This window comes from Salmo salar, chromosome ssa22, assembly GCF_905237065.1.
Source record: "Salmo salar chromosome ssa22, Ssal_v3.1, whole genome shotgun sequence".
Taxonomy (NCBI): domain Eukaryota; kingdom Metazoa; phylum Chordata; class Actinopteri; order Salmoniformes; family Salmonidae; genus Salmo; species Salmo salar.
In genome coordinates this window covers 59,515,206-59,533,313 of record NC_059463.1, presented here as the reverse complement: position 1 = coordinate 59,533,313, position 18,108 = coordinate 59,515,206, and the positions used below count along the sequence as shown (strand labels likewise).

Here is an 18,108-nt window from a genome sequence, read left to right as displayed (position 1 = left end):
TAGCCTCTGCGGTTCACTGCCTGAAAATACCCAAAAGGCAACAAAAAAATCTTTCCTCTCTGATGTAAGTTACTGAAGCTCTATATGTATTTCCTACCCTTGAAGCCAGCCTGTAATTGGGCCTCTGTAGATTAAGGAGAGATCAATGTGTTCTCTTACATGTTAAAGTCCCCTGTGTGGTTCTGGTATTGGTTTACGACTGACATATTCGCTTATACATCGATTTGTGGACACCGTAGATCCAAAACGGCTTGCATTGAGCGGTAACCCTGGTTCATCTTGGAGCTGGGATGTCCTCCCTGCTGCAACTCGCTGTTGGCTGGGCTGCGCGCTTGTGCCATCAAACCCCCCCCCCCCTGCAACTTATCCAGAATGTTACAGTCCGCTTGGTTTTCAACTATCCCCGTTGTTCTCCCACGTCACCCCTCCTCTTCCACAAACTCCACTGGCTTCCAGTTGAAGCTTGCATCCACAACAAGACCATGGTGCTTACCTACAGAACATCAAGAGCAACTGCCCCATTTGTGTCAGTGTTCTGCACTGACACAAATGACTGATGATTGGTTGAAAGAAATTGATAATAAGATGATTGTGGGAGCTGTACTGTTAGATTTCAGTGCAGCCTTTGATTATTATTGACATTAACTTGTTGTTGAGGAAAACCTCTGTCATATCGTGGATTCAGAGCTATCTATCTAATAGAACTCAAAGGGTTTTCTTTAATGAAAGCTTCTTTATTGTTAACAATGTAAAGTGTGGTGTACCGCAGGGCAGCTCTCTAGGCCCTCTACTCTTTTCTATTTTTACCAATGACCTGCCACTGGCGTTAAACAAAGCATGTGTGTCCATGTATGTTGATGATTCAACCATATACGCATCAGCAACCACAGCTAATGAAGTCACTGAAACCTTTAACAAAAAGTTGCCGTCTGTTTTGGAATGGGTGGCCAGCAATAAACTGGTCCTGAACATCTCAAAAACTAAGAGCATTGTATTTGGTACAAATCATTCCTTAAGTTCTAGACCTCAGCTGAATCTGATAATGAATGGTGTGGCTGTTGAACAAGTTGAGGAGACTAAATTACTTGTTGTTACCTTAGATTGTAAACTGTCATGGTCAAAACATATAGATTCAATGGTTGTAAAGACGTAATAAAGAGATGCTTTGCTTTTGACACCACACTCCAAAAAGCAAGTTCTGCAGGCTCTAGTTTTGTCGAGTCTTGATTGTGGTCCAGTCGTGTGGTCCAGTGCTGCAAGGAAAGACCTAGTTAAGCTGCAGCTGACCCAGAACAGAGCATCACGTCTTGCTCTTCATTGTAATCAGAGGGCTGATATAAATACTATGCTACCAGTCTCTCTTGGTTAAGAGTTGAGGAGAGACTGACTGCATCACTTCTTCTTTTTATAAGAAACATTAATGTGTTGGAAATCCCAAATTGTTTGCATAGTCAACATACACGCAACTCTGACACACACACTTATCCCACCAGACATGCCACCAGGGGCCTTTTCATAGTCCCCAAATCCAGAACAAATTCAAGAAAGCGTACAGCATTATATAGAGCCCTTATTGCATGGAACTTCCTTCCATCTCTGATTGCTGAAATAAACAGCAAACCTGGTTTAAATAACAGATAAAGCAACACCTCACAGCACAACACCTCACAGCACAACACCTTACAGCACAACACCTCACAGCACAACACCTCACAGCACAACACCTCACGGCACAACACCTCACAGCACAACACCTCGCAGCACAACACCTCGCAGCACAACACCTCGTCGCAGCACAACACCTCGCAGCACAACACCTCGCAGCACAACACCTCACAGCACAACACCTCTCTCCCATGTGACCTAGATAGTTTTTTTGTGTGTATTCATGTAGCCTACGTGTGCCTTTTAAATGTTTTTATGTAGTTCTGTCCAGTGAGCTATTCTTGTCTATTAATGTTCTGTATTATGTGTCGTGTTTTGTGTTTTGTGTAGAGCCCAGGAAGAGTAGCTGCTCCTTTAGAAACAGCTAATGGGGATCCCTAATAAAATACCACAAAATACTCTCCCTACATTCAGGCTATGCTCAAACCCTACACTCCAACTCTGTTCTGCCACCTCTGGTTTCTTGGCCCTTTCACCCCTATGAGAGGGCAGTTCCTTCTCAGCCCAGTCCGAGCTCTTCTCTGTCCTGACACCCCCAATGGTGGAACCAGCTTTCCCCTGAAGCTAGGACAGCAGAGTCCCTGTCCATCTTCCCCCCCTGAAGCTAGGACAGCAGAGTCCCTGTCCATCTGCCCCCCCTGAAGCTAGGCCAGCAGAGTCCCTGTCCATCTTCCCCCCTGAAGCTAGGGCAGCAGAGTCCCTGTCCATCTCCCCCCCTGAAGCTAGGGCAGCAGAGTCCCTGTCCATCTTTCCCCTGAAGCTAGGACAGCAGAGACCCTGTCCATCTTCCCACCCCTGAAGCTAGGACAGCAGAGTCCCTGTCCATCTTCCCCCTGAAGCTAGGACAGCAGAGTCCCTGTCCATCTTCCCCCCTGAAGCTAGGCCAGCAGAGTCCCTGTCCATCTGCCCCCCTGAAGCTAGGACAGCAGAGGCCCTGTCCATCTGCCCCCCCTGAAGCTAGGACAGCAGAGTCCCTGTCCATCTGCCCCCCCTGAAGCTAGGGCAGCAGAGTCCCTGTCCATCTGCCCCCCCTGAAGCTAGGACAGCAGAGTCCCTGTCCATCTTCCCCCCTGAAGCTAGGACAGCAGAGACCCTGTCCATCTTCCCCCTGAAGCTAGGACAGCAGAGTCCCTGTCCATCTTCCCCCTGAAGCTAGGACAGCAGAGTCCCTGTCCATCTTCCCCCTGAAGCTAGGACAGCAGAGTCCCTGTCCATCTTCCCCCTGAAGCTAGGACAGCAGAGTCCCTGTCCATCTTCCCCCTGAAGCTAGGACAGCAGCGTCCCTGTCCATCTTCCCCCTGAAGCTAGGCCAGCAGAGTCCCTGTCCATCTTCCCCCCTGAAGCTAGGACAGCAGAGTCCCTGTCCATCTTCCCCCCTGAAGCTAGGACAGCAGAGACCCTGTCCATCTTTCTCCTGAAGCTAGGACAGCAGAGTCCCTGTCCATCTTTCTCCTGAAGCTAGGACAGCAGAGTCCCTGTCCATCTTCCCCCTGAAGCTAGAACAGCAGAGTCCCTGTCCATCTTCCCCCTGAAGCTAGGACAGCAGAGTCCCTGTCCATCTTCCCCCTGAAGCTAGGACAGCAGAGTCCCTGTCCATCTTCCCCCCTGAAGCTAGGACAGCAGAGTCCCTGTCCATCTCCCCCCTGAAGCTAGGACAGCAGAGTCCCTGCCCATCTTCCCCCCTGAAGCTAGGACAGCAGAGTCCCTGTCCATCTTCCCCCCTGAAGCTAGGACAGCAGAGTCCCTGTCCATCTTCCCCCTGAAGCTAGGACAGCAGAGACCCTGTCCATCTTCCCCCTGAAGCTAGGACAGCAGAATCCCTGTCCATCTTCCTCCTGAAGCTAGGACAGCAGAGACCCTGTCCATCTGCCCCCTGAAGCTAGGACAGCAGAGTCCCTGTCCATCTTCCCCCCTGAAGCTAGGACAGCAGCGTCCCTGTCCATCTTCCCCCTGAAGCTAGGACAGCAGAGTCCCTGTCCATCTTCCCCCCTGAAGCTAGGACAGCAGAGTCCCTGTCCATCTTCCCCCCTGAAGCTAGGACAGCAGAGTCCCTGTCCATCTTCCCCCTGAAGCTAGGACAGCAGAGTCCCTGTCCATCTTCCCCCCTGAAGCTAGGACAGCAGAGTCCCTGTCCATCTCCCCCCTGAAGCTAGGACAGCAGAGTCCCTGTCCATCTCCCCCCTGAAGCTAGGACAGCAGAGTCCCTGTCCATCTTCCAAAAAAACCACCTGAAACCCTACCTCTTCAAAGAGTATCTTAAATAAATGTACCACCCATCAATAAGATCAAATGAAGGTCACTTTAGTTCCGTCTGATGAGATCACAGTGTGCTACAGCTGTGAACGAGCAGTATATTCATTTTTACCTGAACGACAAGGTGATTCAGTAATCCAATAGATGCAGACCTTTCTTACCTTTCTTGGGTAACACCTGGTGCCCTCAGATGAGATCACAGTATACCAAGGTTGGGCTCCATTCCATTTCAATTCAGAAAGTAAACCAAATTCAACATTTTCCCCATTGAAAAGCTTGGAAGATAATTGACATAATTCAGTGCACTTCCTGAATTGAAATGGAATTGACCCTGATCCTGCAGTGTACTACAGCTATGAGCCCGGCAGGTGATTACCTGGACAGTGTGATCCAGGTCCGAGGCCCTGTTTTGATCCAACCCTTTACCCTGTCTGTGTATTTACCTGTCTACAGGGTCACCTGGTGCCGTCTGATGAGATCACAGTGTACTACAGCTGTGAGCCTGCAGGTGATTACCTGGATAATGTGATCCAAGCCCACACGGACTTCATCCTGGCAACCACCAAAGCACCACTCAAGACCTACCCCGTCCCCAAGGGCTCAAGCGTCATCGTGCAGGAGAAAACACAGGTTGGTTGGGTTGACATTAAACACCACATTATGAGACAGAACATAAAGTGCTTTCAATCCCTCCATGTGGGTTGGGTTAAAGCAACAAACTAATATATATATATTAATGTAATTTAAAAACTCCTGTTTCTAAATATGAATGGTTTTCATGTTTCTCCCTCTGTGGTTGTATCTACATTTTACATGTCTACATTTTAGTCATTTATCAGACGCTCTTATCCAGAGCGACTTACAGTAGTGAATGCATACATTTCATACATTTTTTTTTCTTCTCCATACTGGTCCCCCGTGGGAATCGAACCCACAACCCTGGCGTTGCAAACACCATGCTCTACCAACTGAGCCACACGGGACTGTCGGTTTTCCTAATGTTTATTCTGTGGTTGGTACTGTAATATAGTTGAAGGGTTCGGACCTGGACCTGACCATAGTGAAGGGAGCAGCCGCTTCTCGAGCTCCTCTGACTGGACCAGCCTGTGCCTACATCAACCTCCAACTCAAACTCAACAACAAGGAACAAGGTATATTTAGACTTATAATTAGATTGACTGAGCTTTTTACATTACCTTTGGTCGTGGTCCCACTATTGGAGGCACCCCAGGGCTCAATTGGATTGGAACACAATTCTGTGTTTGTTTATCTAAATTGTCAGTATTGGTGTGTAATGGAACACAGTATAGCAAGGGGTTAATTTTATTTCATTAAATTTGGGATGTAAATTGAAATTCCAATTCAATAATGGATGAATCCTCACCCTAAAAGCACCAAGAGAGGTACATTTTTTTGTATTTTTTTTAAAGTATAATTTCGAACCCCTTTTTTTTTTTAATCCTTCTGAAATTGGTGGACTTGGAGGAATGAAAAATAATCTATTGTATACTAGTCGTGGCTTTAAAGGTGGACTCGATAGTAAATAGAAATGTGATAAAAGCACTAAATTTGGCAACAGAGGGTGCGTTCAGAAAGTATTCAAACCACTTGACTTTTTCCACATTTTGTTACGTTACAGCCTTATTCTAAAATCGAAATTAAATAAAAATTAAAACATCACAATCTACACACACTACCCCATAATGACAAAGCAAAAACAGGTTTTTCGAAATGTTTGCAAATGTATTAAAAATAAAAAACAGATACCTTATTTACATTAGTATTCAGACCCTTTGCTATGAGACTTGAAATTGAGCTCAGGTGCATCCCGTTTCCATTGATCATCCTTGAGATGTTTCTACAACTTGATTGGAGTCCACTTGTGGTAAATCCAATTGATTGGACATGATTTGGAAAGGCACACACCTGTCTATATAAGGAACCCACAGTTGACAGTGCATGTCAGAGCAAAAACCAAGCCATGAGGTCGAAGGGATTGTCCGTAGAGCTCCGAGACAGGATTGTGTCGAGGCACAGATCTGGGGAAGGGTACTAAAAAAATAAAAGCCCTGTTCATGCTTTTAGGGTTTAAACAAATAAATGCTAATATTTTGTTCTGTCTCTGTCAGAGGGTGTGGCTCTCCTGGAGAATCCTAAAGGAGATCTCTGTCTGGACATGTTTAAGCTGAGACAGATCTGCTCCAGTCTCTTTGGTCTCAACAACACCAAGCTCTGTGTTTTCAACGGCAAGACTGGTAAGATGGCACGATCACACTTTTGAATCCTAAATCAACCCCTATGTCAATAGAGCACCACAGTGGAGGTGTGTGTCATAATTACCCATAAAACCTAGCGGTCAAACAAGGGAAATGTTTCCAATTGTTTTTCCACCATTTGTTTTTTTTTCCCCACATAAGTGATTTTAGAAACTAGGTCTGTGTTTCGTGTAGGTTTACCCTGTTTTGATAACCGTGTAAATCTCTAGGACAAGGAGACTTTTATCAATATATTTTCGGCTCTATTTACTCTCCGATTCAAAAATGCTAATTAGCATCAAAGTAGACATCATGCAAAACTACAAATCCCTGCAAGCTGCTGGACGTTGTCTCGGACACTTTTGCTCACAAGTATTGCCAATTTAAAATGTGTTCACAGAATTGTCCATTGAAAGAAATGTAGCCATTTATTTATTTTTTTAATTACTACATTTAATTAACATTAGATAGTTCATCCAGAGATTCTTACCTATGCCTCGATTCGTCAGTCTCGTACAGATCATCATGGTATTTGTAGTTCTTTATGATAGCCACGTTAGCAGCTAATTAGCTTTTCATTTTTGGCAGGTAAATATGGGCGAATATATTGATGAAAGTCACCTTGTCCTAGAGAGATTTATACGGTTATGAAAACGTCACACCAGGGTAAGAAACACAGCCCTTATTTTTAAGTGTTTCTAAAATGATTGGAATCATTTCCCTGTTTGACCTCTAGGTTTTATGGGGTATTATGACTCGTTCTGTGATACTCATTATATACACTAGTAAGATGGGACACTCACAAGCCTCCTATCTATCTATCTATCTATATATATATATATATACATGCCTTCAGAAAGTATTCACACCCCTTGACTTTTTTTACGACCCAAATTTAAAATTGATTACGTTTCAAAAAAAAAAAATATTGTCACTGACCTACACACAATACCCCATAATGTGGCAGTGGAGTTTAACATTTTATTTGACTAATTAATAGGAAATAAAAAGCTGAAATGTCTTTAATCAATACGTATTCTACTCCTTGGTTATGGCAAACCTAAATAAGGAAGAAGAGATTTCACCATGAGGCCAATGGTGACTTTAAAACAGAGTTTAATGGCTGTGATTGGAGAAAACTGAGGATGGATCAACAACATTGTAGTTACTCCACAATAATAACCTAAAGGACAGAGTGAAAAGAAGGAAGCCTTTACAGAATACAAAATATTCCAAAACATGCATCCTGTTTGTAACAAGGCAAGAAAATGCTGCAAAAAAATGTGGCAAAGCATTTAACTTTTTGTCCTGAATACAAAGTGTTGTGTTTAGGGCAAATCCAATACAACACAATACTGAGTATCACTCTCCATATTTTCAAGCGTAGTGGTTGCATCATGTTATGGGTATGCTTGTAATCGTTAAGGACTAGGGAGTTTTTCAGGATTAAAAAGCTAAGCACAGGCAAAATCCTAGAAAATCTGGTTTAGTCTGCTTTCCAATAGACACTGGGAGATGAGTTCACCTTTCAACAGGACAATAACCTAAAACACAAGGCCAAATCTACACTGGAGTTGTTTACCAAGACGACATTGAATGTTCCTGAGCGGCCGAGTTACAGTTTTGACGTAAATCTGCTTGAACATCTATGGCAATTCCTGAAAATGGTTGTCTAGCTATGATCTTACAACCAATTTGACAGAGCTTGAAAATGTTTGCACAATCCAGGAGTGGAAAGCTCTTAGAGATTTACCCAGAAAGATTCACAGCTTTAATCACTGCCAAAGACTTTTCTAACATGTACTGACTTATCAAATAAAGACATATTAGTGTTTTATTTTTCATGATTGTTTTTTTACAAATGTTTGAATTTTTTCTTCCACGTTGACAGAGTATTTTGTGTAGATCATGAACAAAAATGTAATTAAATCCATTTTAATCCTACAACAACAAACAAATAAAGGGTTTGTGAATACACAGTAGCTCAGTAACCGTGTTCTGTCTGTCAGTAACTCCCACGAAACGTCAGAATTATTGTCATCATGAAATGTTTACTAACCCATTCAACCTCCCGGCCTTAAGAGTTTGGCGGTATTCCCTGCCTATGACTAGAGACTGACGGGGGATTTTTAGAATCACTCTCGTGATGAGGTAGCCCAGCTTGAGACTTGTATAGTGCATCTTTGGAAGAAATTAGCTTTAAAACTACTACATTACTCTCAGCCCCATGATAAAAATGCGTAGGGTGATGGCTCGCTGGACTGGAGTAGCTTAGCCTGCATGTTGGGTGGTTCTGGAGAGTATCCCATCCTGCATGTTGGGTGGTTCTGGAGAGTATCCCATCCTACATTTTGGGTGGTTCTGTCTCTAGCTTAGCCTGCATGTTCGGTGGTTCTGGGGACAAGCCACTAGCTTAGCCTGCATGTTGGGTGGTTCTGGGGACTAGCCACTAGCTTAGCCTGCATGTTGGGTGGTTCTGGGGACTAGCCACTAGCTTAGCCTGCATGTTGGGTGGTTCTGGGGACTAGCCACTAGCTTAGCCTGCATGTTGGGTGGTTCTGGGGACTAGCCACTAGCTTAGCCTGCATGTTGGGTGGTTCTGGGGACTAGCCACTAGCTTAGCCTGCATGTTGGGTGGTTCTGGGGACTAGCCACTAGCTTAGCCTGCATGTTGGGTGGTTCTGGGGACTAGCCACTAGCTTAGCCTGCATGTTGGGTGGTTCTGGGGACTAGCCACTAGCTTAGCCTGCATGTTGGGTGGTTCTGGGGACTAGCCACTAGCTTAGCCTGCATGTTGGGTGGTTCTGGGGACTAGCCACTAGCTTAGCCTGCATGTTGGGTGGTTCTGGGGACTAGCCACTAGCTTAGCCTGCATGTTGGGTGGTTCTGGGGACTAGCCACTAGCTTAGCCTGCATGTTGGGTGGTTCTGGGGACTAGCCACTAGCTTAGCCTGCATGTTGGGTGGTTCTGGGGACTAGCCACTAGCTTAGCCTGCATGTTGGGTGGTTCTGGGGACTAGCCACTAGCTTAGCCTGCATGTTGGGTGGTTCTGGGGACTAGCCACTAGCTTAGCCTACATGTTGGGTGGTTCTGGGGACTAGCCACTAGCTTAGCCTGCATGTTGGGTGGTTCTGGGGACTAGCCACTAGCTTAGCCTACATGTTGGGTGGTTCTGGGGACTAGCCACTAGCTTAGCCTGCATGTTGGGTGGTTCTGGGGACTAGCCACTAGCTTAGCCTGCATGTTGGGTGGTTCTGGGGACTAGCCACTAGCTTAGCCTGCATGTTGGGTGGTTCTGGGGACTAGCCACTAGCTTAGCCTGCATGTTGGGTGGTTCTGGGGACTAGCCACTAGCTTAGCCTGCATGTTGGGTGGTTCTGGGGACTAGCCACTAGCTTAGCCTACATGTTGGGTGGTTCTGGGGACTAGCCACTAGCTTAGCCTGCATGTTGGGTGGTTCTGGGGACTAGCCACTAGCTTAGCCTGCATGTTGGGTGGTTCTGGGGACTAGCCACTAGCTTAGCCTGCATGTTGGGTGGTTCTGGGGACTAGCCACTAGCTTAGCCTGCATGTTGGGTGGTTCTGGGGACTAGTTTAGCCTACATGTTGGGTGGTTCTGGGGACTAGCCACTAGTTTAGCCTGCATGTTGGGTGGTTCTGGGGACTAGTTTAGCCTACATGTTGGGTGGTTCTGGGGACTAGCCACTAGTTTAGCCTACATGTTGGGTGGTAGCTAGCTGGACTAGTGGTTCTGTCTCTAGCTTAGCCTGCATGTTGGGTGGTTCTGGGGACAAGCCACTAGCTTAGCCTACATGTTGGGTGGTTCTGGGGACTAGCTTAGCCTACATGTTGGGTGGTTCTGGGGACTAGCTTAGCCTACATGTTGGGTGGTTCTGGGGACTAGCTTAGCCTACATGTTGGGTGGTTCTGGGGACTAGCTTAGCCTACATGTTGGGTGGTTCTGGGGACTAGCTTAGCCTACATGTTGGGTGGTTCTGTCTCTAGCCTGCATGTTGGGTGGTTCTGGGGACTAGCCACTAGCTTAGCCTGCATGTTGGGTGGTTCTGGGGACTAGCCACTAGCTTAGCCTGCATGTTGGGTGGTTCTGGGGACTAGCCACTAGCTTAGCCTGCATGTTGGGTGGTTCTGGGGACTAGCCACTAGCTTAGCCTGCATGTTGGGTGGTTCTGGGGACTAGCCACTAGCTTAGCCTGCATGTTGGGTGGTTCTGGGGACTAGCCACTAGCTTAGCCTGCATGTTGGGTGGTTCTGGGGACTAGCCACTAGCTTAGCCTGCATGTTGGGTGGTTCTGGGGACTAGCCACTAGCTTAGCCTGCATGTTGGGTGGTTCTGGGGACTAGCCACTAGCTTAGCCTGCATGTTGGGTGGTTCTGGGGACTAGCCACTAGCTTAGCCTGCATGTTGGGTGGTTCTGGGGACTAGCCACTAGCTTAGCCTGCATGTTGGATGGTTGTCAGTGATGACAGGCATCATCCTGGGATTGAGACTAGTTCTATTCATAATATGTAACTCTCCTGGGACCCCTGGACCAATATAGTACTGTACCATTCCCTGCCTGGTTTCCCCTACAAACCTGCTGTTTCTCCCACACACACACACACACACACACACACACATACACACACATACACACACACACACACACACACAGGAATACAACAACAAACAACATTGGAGGAGTCATGAAATGATTGATTTTATTGGACAGGTTAGTGATGAACAGATGGTGTTTTAAAGAGCAGTTCTCACACAACTCAAAAAAAAAAATGTATTTTCCTCATGTGAATTATTACAAGAGATTGAAGTGTGTTGTATGTTTCAGACCTGTCCAGTAAATGAGGGCTGTATGTTTCAGATCTATCCAGTAACTGAGGGCTGTATGTTTCAGTCCTGTCCAGTATGTTTCAGTCCTGTCCAGTATGTTTCAGACCTGTCCAGTATGTTTCAGACCTGTCCAGTAACTGAGGGCTGTATGTTTCAGACCTGTCCAGTAACTGAGGGCTGTATGTTTCAGACCTGTCCAGTAACTGAGGGCTGTATGTTTCAGACCTGTCCAGTAACTGAGGGCTGTATTCAGACCTGTCCAGTAACTGAGGGCTGTATGTTTCCGACCTGTCCAGTAACTGAGGGCTGTATGTTTCAGACCTGTCCAGTAACTGAGGGCTGTATGTTTCAGACCTGTCCAGTAACTGAGGGCTGTATGTTTCAGACCTGTCCAGTAACTGAGGGCTGTATGTTTCAGACCTGTCCAGTAACTGAGGGCTGTATTCAGACCTGTCCAGTAACTGAGGGCTGTATTCAGACCTGTCCAGTAACTGAGGGCTGTATGTTTCCGACCTGTCCAGTAACTGAGGGCTGTATTCAGACCTGTCCAGTAACTGAGGGCTGTATGTTTCAGACCTGTCCAGTAAATGAGGGCTGTATGTTTCAGTCCTGTCCAGTATGTTTCAGACCTGTCCAGTAACTGAGGGCTGTATGTTTCAGACCTGTCCAGTATGTTTCAGACCTGTCCAGTAACTGAGGGCTGTATTCAGACCTGTCCAGTAAATGAGGGCTGTATGTTTCAGATCTATCCAGTAAATGAGGGCTGTATGTTTCAGACCTGTCCAGTAACTGAGGGCTGTATGTTTCCGACCTGTCCAGTAACTGAGGGCTGTATGTTTCAGACCTGTCCAGTATGTTTCAGACCTGTCCAGTAACTGAGGGCTGTATTCAGACCTGTCCAGTAACTGAGGGCTGTATGTTTCAGACCTGTCCAGTAAATGAGGGCTGTATGTTTCAGACCTGTCCAGTAACTGAGGGCTGTATGTTTCCGACCTGTCCAGTAACTGAGGGCTGTATGTTTCAGACCTGTCCAGTAACTGAGGGCTGTATTCAGACCTGTCCAGTAACTGAGGGCTGTATGTTTCAGACCTGTCCAGTAACTGAGGGCTGTATTCAGACCTGTCCAGTAACTGAGGGCTGTATTCAGACCTGTCCAGTAACTGAGGGCTGTATGTTTCAGACCTGTCCAGTAACTGAGGGCTGTATGTTTCAGACCTGTCCAGTATGTTTCAGACCTGTCCAGTAACTGAGGGCAGTATGTTTCAGACCTGTCCAGTAACTGAGGGCAGTATGTTTCAGACCTGTCCAGTATGTTTCAGACCTGTCCAGTAACTGAGGGCAGTATGTTTCAGACCTGTCCAGTATGTTTCAGACCTGTCCAGTAACTGAGGGCTGTATGTTTCAGACCTGTCCAGTAACTGAGGGCTGTATTCAGACCTGTCCAGTAACTGAGGGCAGTATGTTTCAGACCTGTCCAGTATGTTTCAGACCTGTCCAGTAACTGAGGGCTGTATGTTCTTGTTATTCCAGAGTTGACTGGTAAGTGTGATCTGCTGTCTCTGAATGGGAAGACCCTGTCGGTGACATCAGGCTCCAGTCCCAGTGACTCGTCTCCCAACTCGGACTCTCTGTTGTGCCCCTTCGTCAACCTCCAACTGGTCAACTGTCAGCCTGCTGGTATGTTTAACTGTTCCTCCTCTCGCTCCACTACACACCTGCTTCCCATTTCAATCAACTTTTTTTGAAAGGTTAGTTTTCAGTTCGTTATGTCAATGCATCTTCAGACATGTATGATGTTATACTAGTATATTGAGATGAACAAGGTCCTACTGGTTTACACCAAACCCCTGCCAGCAAGTGACTTGGGGCCCAATGGCAACTACGATTTGATACCATCAAATATTCGGTTGCCAGCTCATTTCCTGACAGATTTTTCTTTTTGCCGCCTCGTCAGACCCAGGATTCGAACTGGGAACCCTCCGGTTACTAGTTTGGTTTGTCTCTCTAACCGCTAGGTTACCTGCTGCTACTGATTTCTACTGATACTATGTATGTCCTGTGTCTCTGTAGAGTGTCAGAGTGGAGATGTGGGGACCCTGCTGCTGGTCAATCCTGTCGGACACGACTGCCTGACCCACAATGCTTTGCTGTCTGAGACGGCCAAGTTGTTCGGCCTCCGCGGCCGTAGGCTGAAGCTCACGTGGACGATGCGCTCACCCAAGGTAAGAACGACACCACCAGACCGAAGTCCTATTTTGGTTCTGTCTCCGGATGGCTACAGGCCAGGTCTAGCATTGCTCAAAGAAATGTTGCTGGGAAAACGCTCTCTTGACTTGGCAAGAGCAGGATCTTGGAAGCTCCACTTGAACAGTACTTGTGTCCTGCTTTAGCTGTGTTCTTTCTGCTACTGCTACTTTCCACCTACCCACATCAATCCAACTGTGTTTACGTTCAGGCTAGAGGACATTTACTGCTCTACTACTCTTTTTTACTGTAGCCTGTACTACCACCTCCTCTACACGTTTAGCTGTAGCCTGTACTACCACCTCCTCTACACGTTTAACTGTAGCCTGTACTATCACCTCCTCTACACGTTTAACTGTAGCCTGTACTACCACCTCCTCTACACGTTTAACTGTAGCCTGTACTACCACCTCCTCTACACGTTTAACTGTAGCCTGTACTACCACCTCCTCTACACGTTTAACTGTAGCCTGTACTACCACCTCCTCTACACGTTTAACTGTAGCCTGTACTACCACCTCCTCTACACGTTTAACTGTAGCCTGTACTACCACCTCCTCTACACGTTTAACTGTAGCCTGTACTACCACCTCCTCTACACGTTTAACTGTAGCCTGTACTACCACCTCCTCTACACGTTTAACTGTAGCCTGTACTACCACCTCCTCTACACGTTTAACTGTAGCCTGTACTACCACCTCCTCTACACGTTTAACTGTAGCCTGTACTACCACCTCTACACGTTTAACTGTAGCCTGTACTACCACCTCTACACCTTTAGCTGTAGCCTGTACTACCACCTCCTCTACACGTTTAGCTGTAGCCTGTACTACCACCTCCTCTACACGTTTAGCTGTAGCCTGTACTACCACCTCCTCTACACGTTTAACTGTAGCCTGTACTACCACCTCCTCTACACGTTTAACTGTAGCCTGTACTACCACCTCTACACGTTTAGCTGTAGCCTGTACTACCACCTCCTCTACACGTTTAGCTGTAGCCTGTACTACCACCTCCTCTACACGTTTAGCTGTAGCCTGTACTACCACCTCCTCTACACGTTTAACTGTAGCCTGTACTACCACCTCCTCTACACGTTTAACTGTAGCCTGTACTACCACCTCCTCTACACGTTTAACTGTAGCCTGTACTACCACCTCCTCTACACGTTTAGCTGTAGCCTGTACTACCACCTCCTCTACACGTTTAACTGTAGCCTGTACTACCACCTCCTCTACACGTTTAACTGTAGCCTGTACTACCACCTCCTCTACACGTTTAACTGTAGCCTGTACTACCACCTCTCTACACGTTTAGCTGTAGCCTGTACTACCACCTCCTCTACACGTTTAGCTGTAGCCTGTACTACCACCTCCTCTACACGTTTAGCTGTAGCCTGTACTACCACCTCCTCTACACGTTTAGCTGTAGCCTGTACTACCACCTCCTCTACACGTTTAACTGTAGCCTGTACTACCACCTCCTCTACACGTTTAACTGTAGCCTGTACTACCACCTCCTCTACACGTTTAACTGTAGCCTGTACTACCACCTCCTCTACACGTTTAACTGTAGCCTGTACTACCACCTCCTCTACACGTTTAACTGTAGCCTGTACTACCACCTCCTCTACACGTTTAACTGTAGCCTGTACTACCACCTCCTCTACACGTTTAGCTGTAGCCTGTACTACCACCTCCTCTACACGTTTAGCTGTAGCCTGTACTACCACCTCCTCTACACGTTTAGCTGTAGCCTGTACTACCACCTCCTCTACACGTTTAGCTGTAGCCTGTACTACCACCTCCTCTACACGTTTAACTGTAGCCTGTACTACCACCTCCTCTACACGTTTAACTGTAGCCTGTACTACCACCTCCTCTACACGTTTAACTGTAGCCTGTACTACCACCTCCTCTACACGTTTAACTGTAGCCTGTACTACCACCTCCTCTACACGTTTAACTGTAGCCTGTACTACCACCTCCTCTAGACGTTTAACTGTAGCCTGTACTACCACCTCCTCTACACGTTTAGCTGTAGCCTGTACCACCTCCTCTACACGTTTAGCTGTAGCCTGCTAGCCACCGCTCTGTAGTTTGCTAACCCTGTGCCAGTGATCCTTGACTTTTAAACTTGGTTTAATGTTGACCTTGAACCAGCAGCAAAGCAGAAAGTCCTGGGCTGTGGAAACCTCTCTGTCCAATTACTGTGTCTGACAGACTGCCTGACTGGCTGGTTTGACTTTACGGCTCATAGGTCTTCCTACCTAATTAGGTGGGACTTGAGAAGCGTAACTCGCGACTGTAAATCTTTGTCGTACTTGTTCTCGTTCTTCACGCGCGCTGCTCCTCTTACACGTTCAAGCTAGAAACGTCGTTCAAACTTTTAAAACGTTTGGAATGATCTGGAATAGTGTGCTTACATTTTGACTTTTAGATTTTTTTTAAAATACTTTTTTAACTATAAAATGTTGCCTTTTTTTCCATTCATGTTAATGGGACTTTCCCCCCCCCCCATTCGTGTTAATGGGACTTTCTCCCCCCCATTCATGTTAATGGGACTTTTCCCCCCCATTCATGTTAATGGGACTTTCCCCCCCCCCATTCATGTTAATGGGACTAATGGGTAGCTAGCTGTAGTCAGGCAACATATGTGATGTAAATGAGCAACATTTAATTCCAAAGTCGGAGTGTATTTTCTACCAAGAAACACAACACAACCTAGAAACACCACACTACCTAGAAACACAACACAACACTACCTAGAAACACAACACAACACTACCTAGAAACACAACACAACACTACCTAGAAACACAACACAACACTACCTAGAAACACAACACAACACTACCTAGAAACACAACACAACACTACCTAGAAACACAACACAACACTACCTAGAAACACAACACAACACTACCTAGAAACACAACACAACACAGCCTAGAAACACAACACAACACAGCCTAGAAACACAACACAACACAGCCTAGAAACACAACACAACACAGCCTAGAAACACAACACAACTCAGCCTAGAAACACAACACTACCTAGAAACACAACACAACACTACCTAGAAACACAACACAACACTACCTAGAAACACAACACAACCTAGAAACACAACACTACCTAGAAACACAACACAACACAGCCTAGAAACACAACACAACACTGCCTAGAAACACAACACAACACTGCCTAGAAACACAACACAACACTGCCTAGAAACACAACACAACACTGCCTAGAAACACAACACAACACTGCCTAGAAACACAACACAACACTGCCTAGAAACACAACACAACACTGCCTAGAAACACAACACAACACTGCCTAGAAACACAACACAACACTGCCTAGAAACACAACACAACACTGCCTAGAAACACAACACAACACTGCCTAGAAACACAACACAACACTGCCTAGAAACACAACACAACACTGCCTAGAAACACAACACAACACTACCTAGAAACACAACACAACACTGCCTAGAAACACAACACTGCCTAGAAACGCAACGTAAAACATAACAATGAATGGAAGTTAACAGAGTAAAGTGCATTGCATAAAGAGAGTTTGAAAGAGCAGTCAGTGGTCAGCAGCCCTCCAATAGGTGATTTCAAACCGCTCAGAAATAAAATGATCTAGTTTCACGTAGTGGAGACAGAGCTTTGACAGGCTGCTCTCTTTCTTTTGCCAGGAGATTGTTTTCCATCATACTTTTCAATCATTTGTATATGTGTTTCAGAAATCCCAGCAGAGTGGTCAGTGAAGATGCTGGACAGGAAGACTCTGTATGTTGGAGTTCTGCCCACCACTGCAGAGGCATAGGACCGGGAACAGCCAGGCTGAAGAAGAGAGAGAGGCTGTGTCCCAAATGGTATCCTATTCCTTGTATAGTGCACTACTGTTGACAAGGGCCCAATGGCGCTTTGAGCAAAGCTAGTGCACTACTGTTGACAAGGTCCCAATGGCGCTCTGAGCAAAACTAGTGCACTATAGAAGAATTGGGTGCCATTTCAGAAACAACCAGAGAGAACGTCTAGCTTCAAACTTCAACGAAAACCCAACATTTTGATATTAAAGTGTTTCTGCTGCTCTGTATTCCCCCCGTAAACTCTTTCACTGTCCGATTCATCCTGTAGTCCAATCTCCAGTGACTATCCTATGGGCTTTAACACGAGTTTATTAGTTAACCTCAACCTACTCTGTACCAAATAGTGTTGACGAACCAGCTCTGTTTGCAGACAGTACAGTGGATTATTCTGTGGGTAAGAAGTAACATTCAGTAGTGTCTACCTTCTTTTTTCCCCCCAAGTGTCTGTTGTAAACAAACGTTTCAGAACAACAATAAAAGAGAAAGTGCTATTTTTGGTGAAATAAATAAAGGAATAAAAGTGAAACCACAATGGAGAAATTACAGATGTTTGTTTTTTTCCCTTTCTTGCAAAGAAACCACAGATCCACAGCATACAGCCGGGCGTCTGCAGGGCACCGGCCGGGCGTCTGCAGGGCACCGGCCGGGCGTCTGCAGGGCACCGGCCGGGCGTCTGCAGGGCACCGGCCGGGCGTCACCAGGGCACCGGCCGGGCGTCTGCAGGGCACTTTGTGACAACTGCTAGATGTAAAAAGGACTTTATAAATACATTTCTGCCATTCTGCTTTTTATTATACAATTCCTCAGCAGTTATACAGCAGGTAGCCTGTCAGTTAAACAGCCTACTCGGTTGGAGTCAGTTAAACAGCCAGGTAGCCTATCGGTCAGAGCGTTGGGCCAGTAACTGAAAGGTCGCTGGCTCCGATATCCGAGCCGACAAGGTGCAA

The 18,108-nt window shown here is 46.3% G+C and overlaps 1 protein-coding gene across 2 annotated transcripts in view; it reads left to right on the top strand.

Moving 5' to 3' along the window:
• Window positions 1–17,704, top strand: part of iars1 (isoleucyl-tRNA synthetase 1) — a 143,586-nt gene extending 125,882 nt beyond the window's left edge. Inside the window, exons 29-34 of one of the 2 annotated variants that reach the window (XM_045705638.1) lie at window positions 4,372–4,548; window positions 4,949–5,069; window positions 6,048–6,173; window positions 12,551–12,697; window positions 13,091–13,242; window positions 17,033–17,704. In XM_045705638.1, the coding sequence (XP_045561594.1) occupies window positions 4,372–4,548; window positions 4,949–5,069; window positions 6,048–6,173; window positions 12,551–12,697; window positions 13,091–13,242; window positions 17,033–17,056 (747 nt within the window). In that variant the 3' untranslated portion in view covers window positions 17,057–17,704. The remainder of the gene's footprint in view (window positions 1–4,371; window positions 4,549–4,948; window positions 5,070–6,047; window positions 6,174–12,550; window positions 12,698–13,090; window positions 13,243–17,032) is intronic. The other variant, XM_045705639.1, reaches the window with a different exon arrangement.
• The last annotated feature ends 404 nt before the right edge of the window (window positions 17,705–18,108 follow it).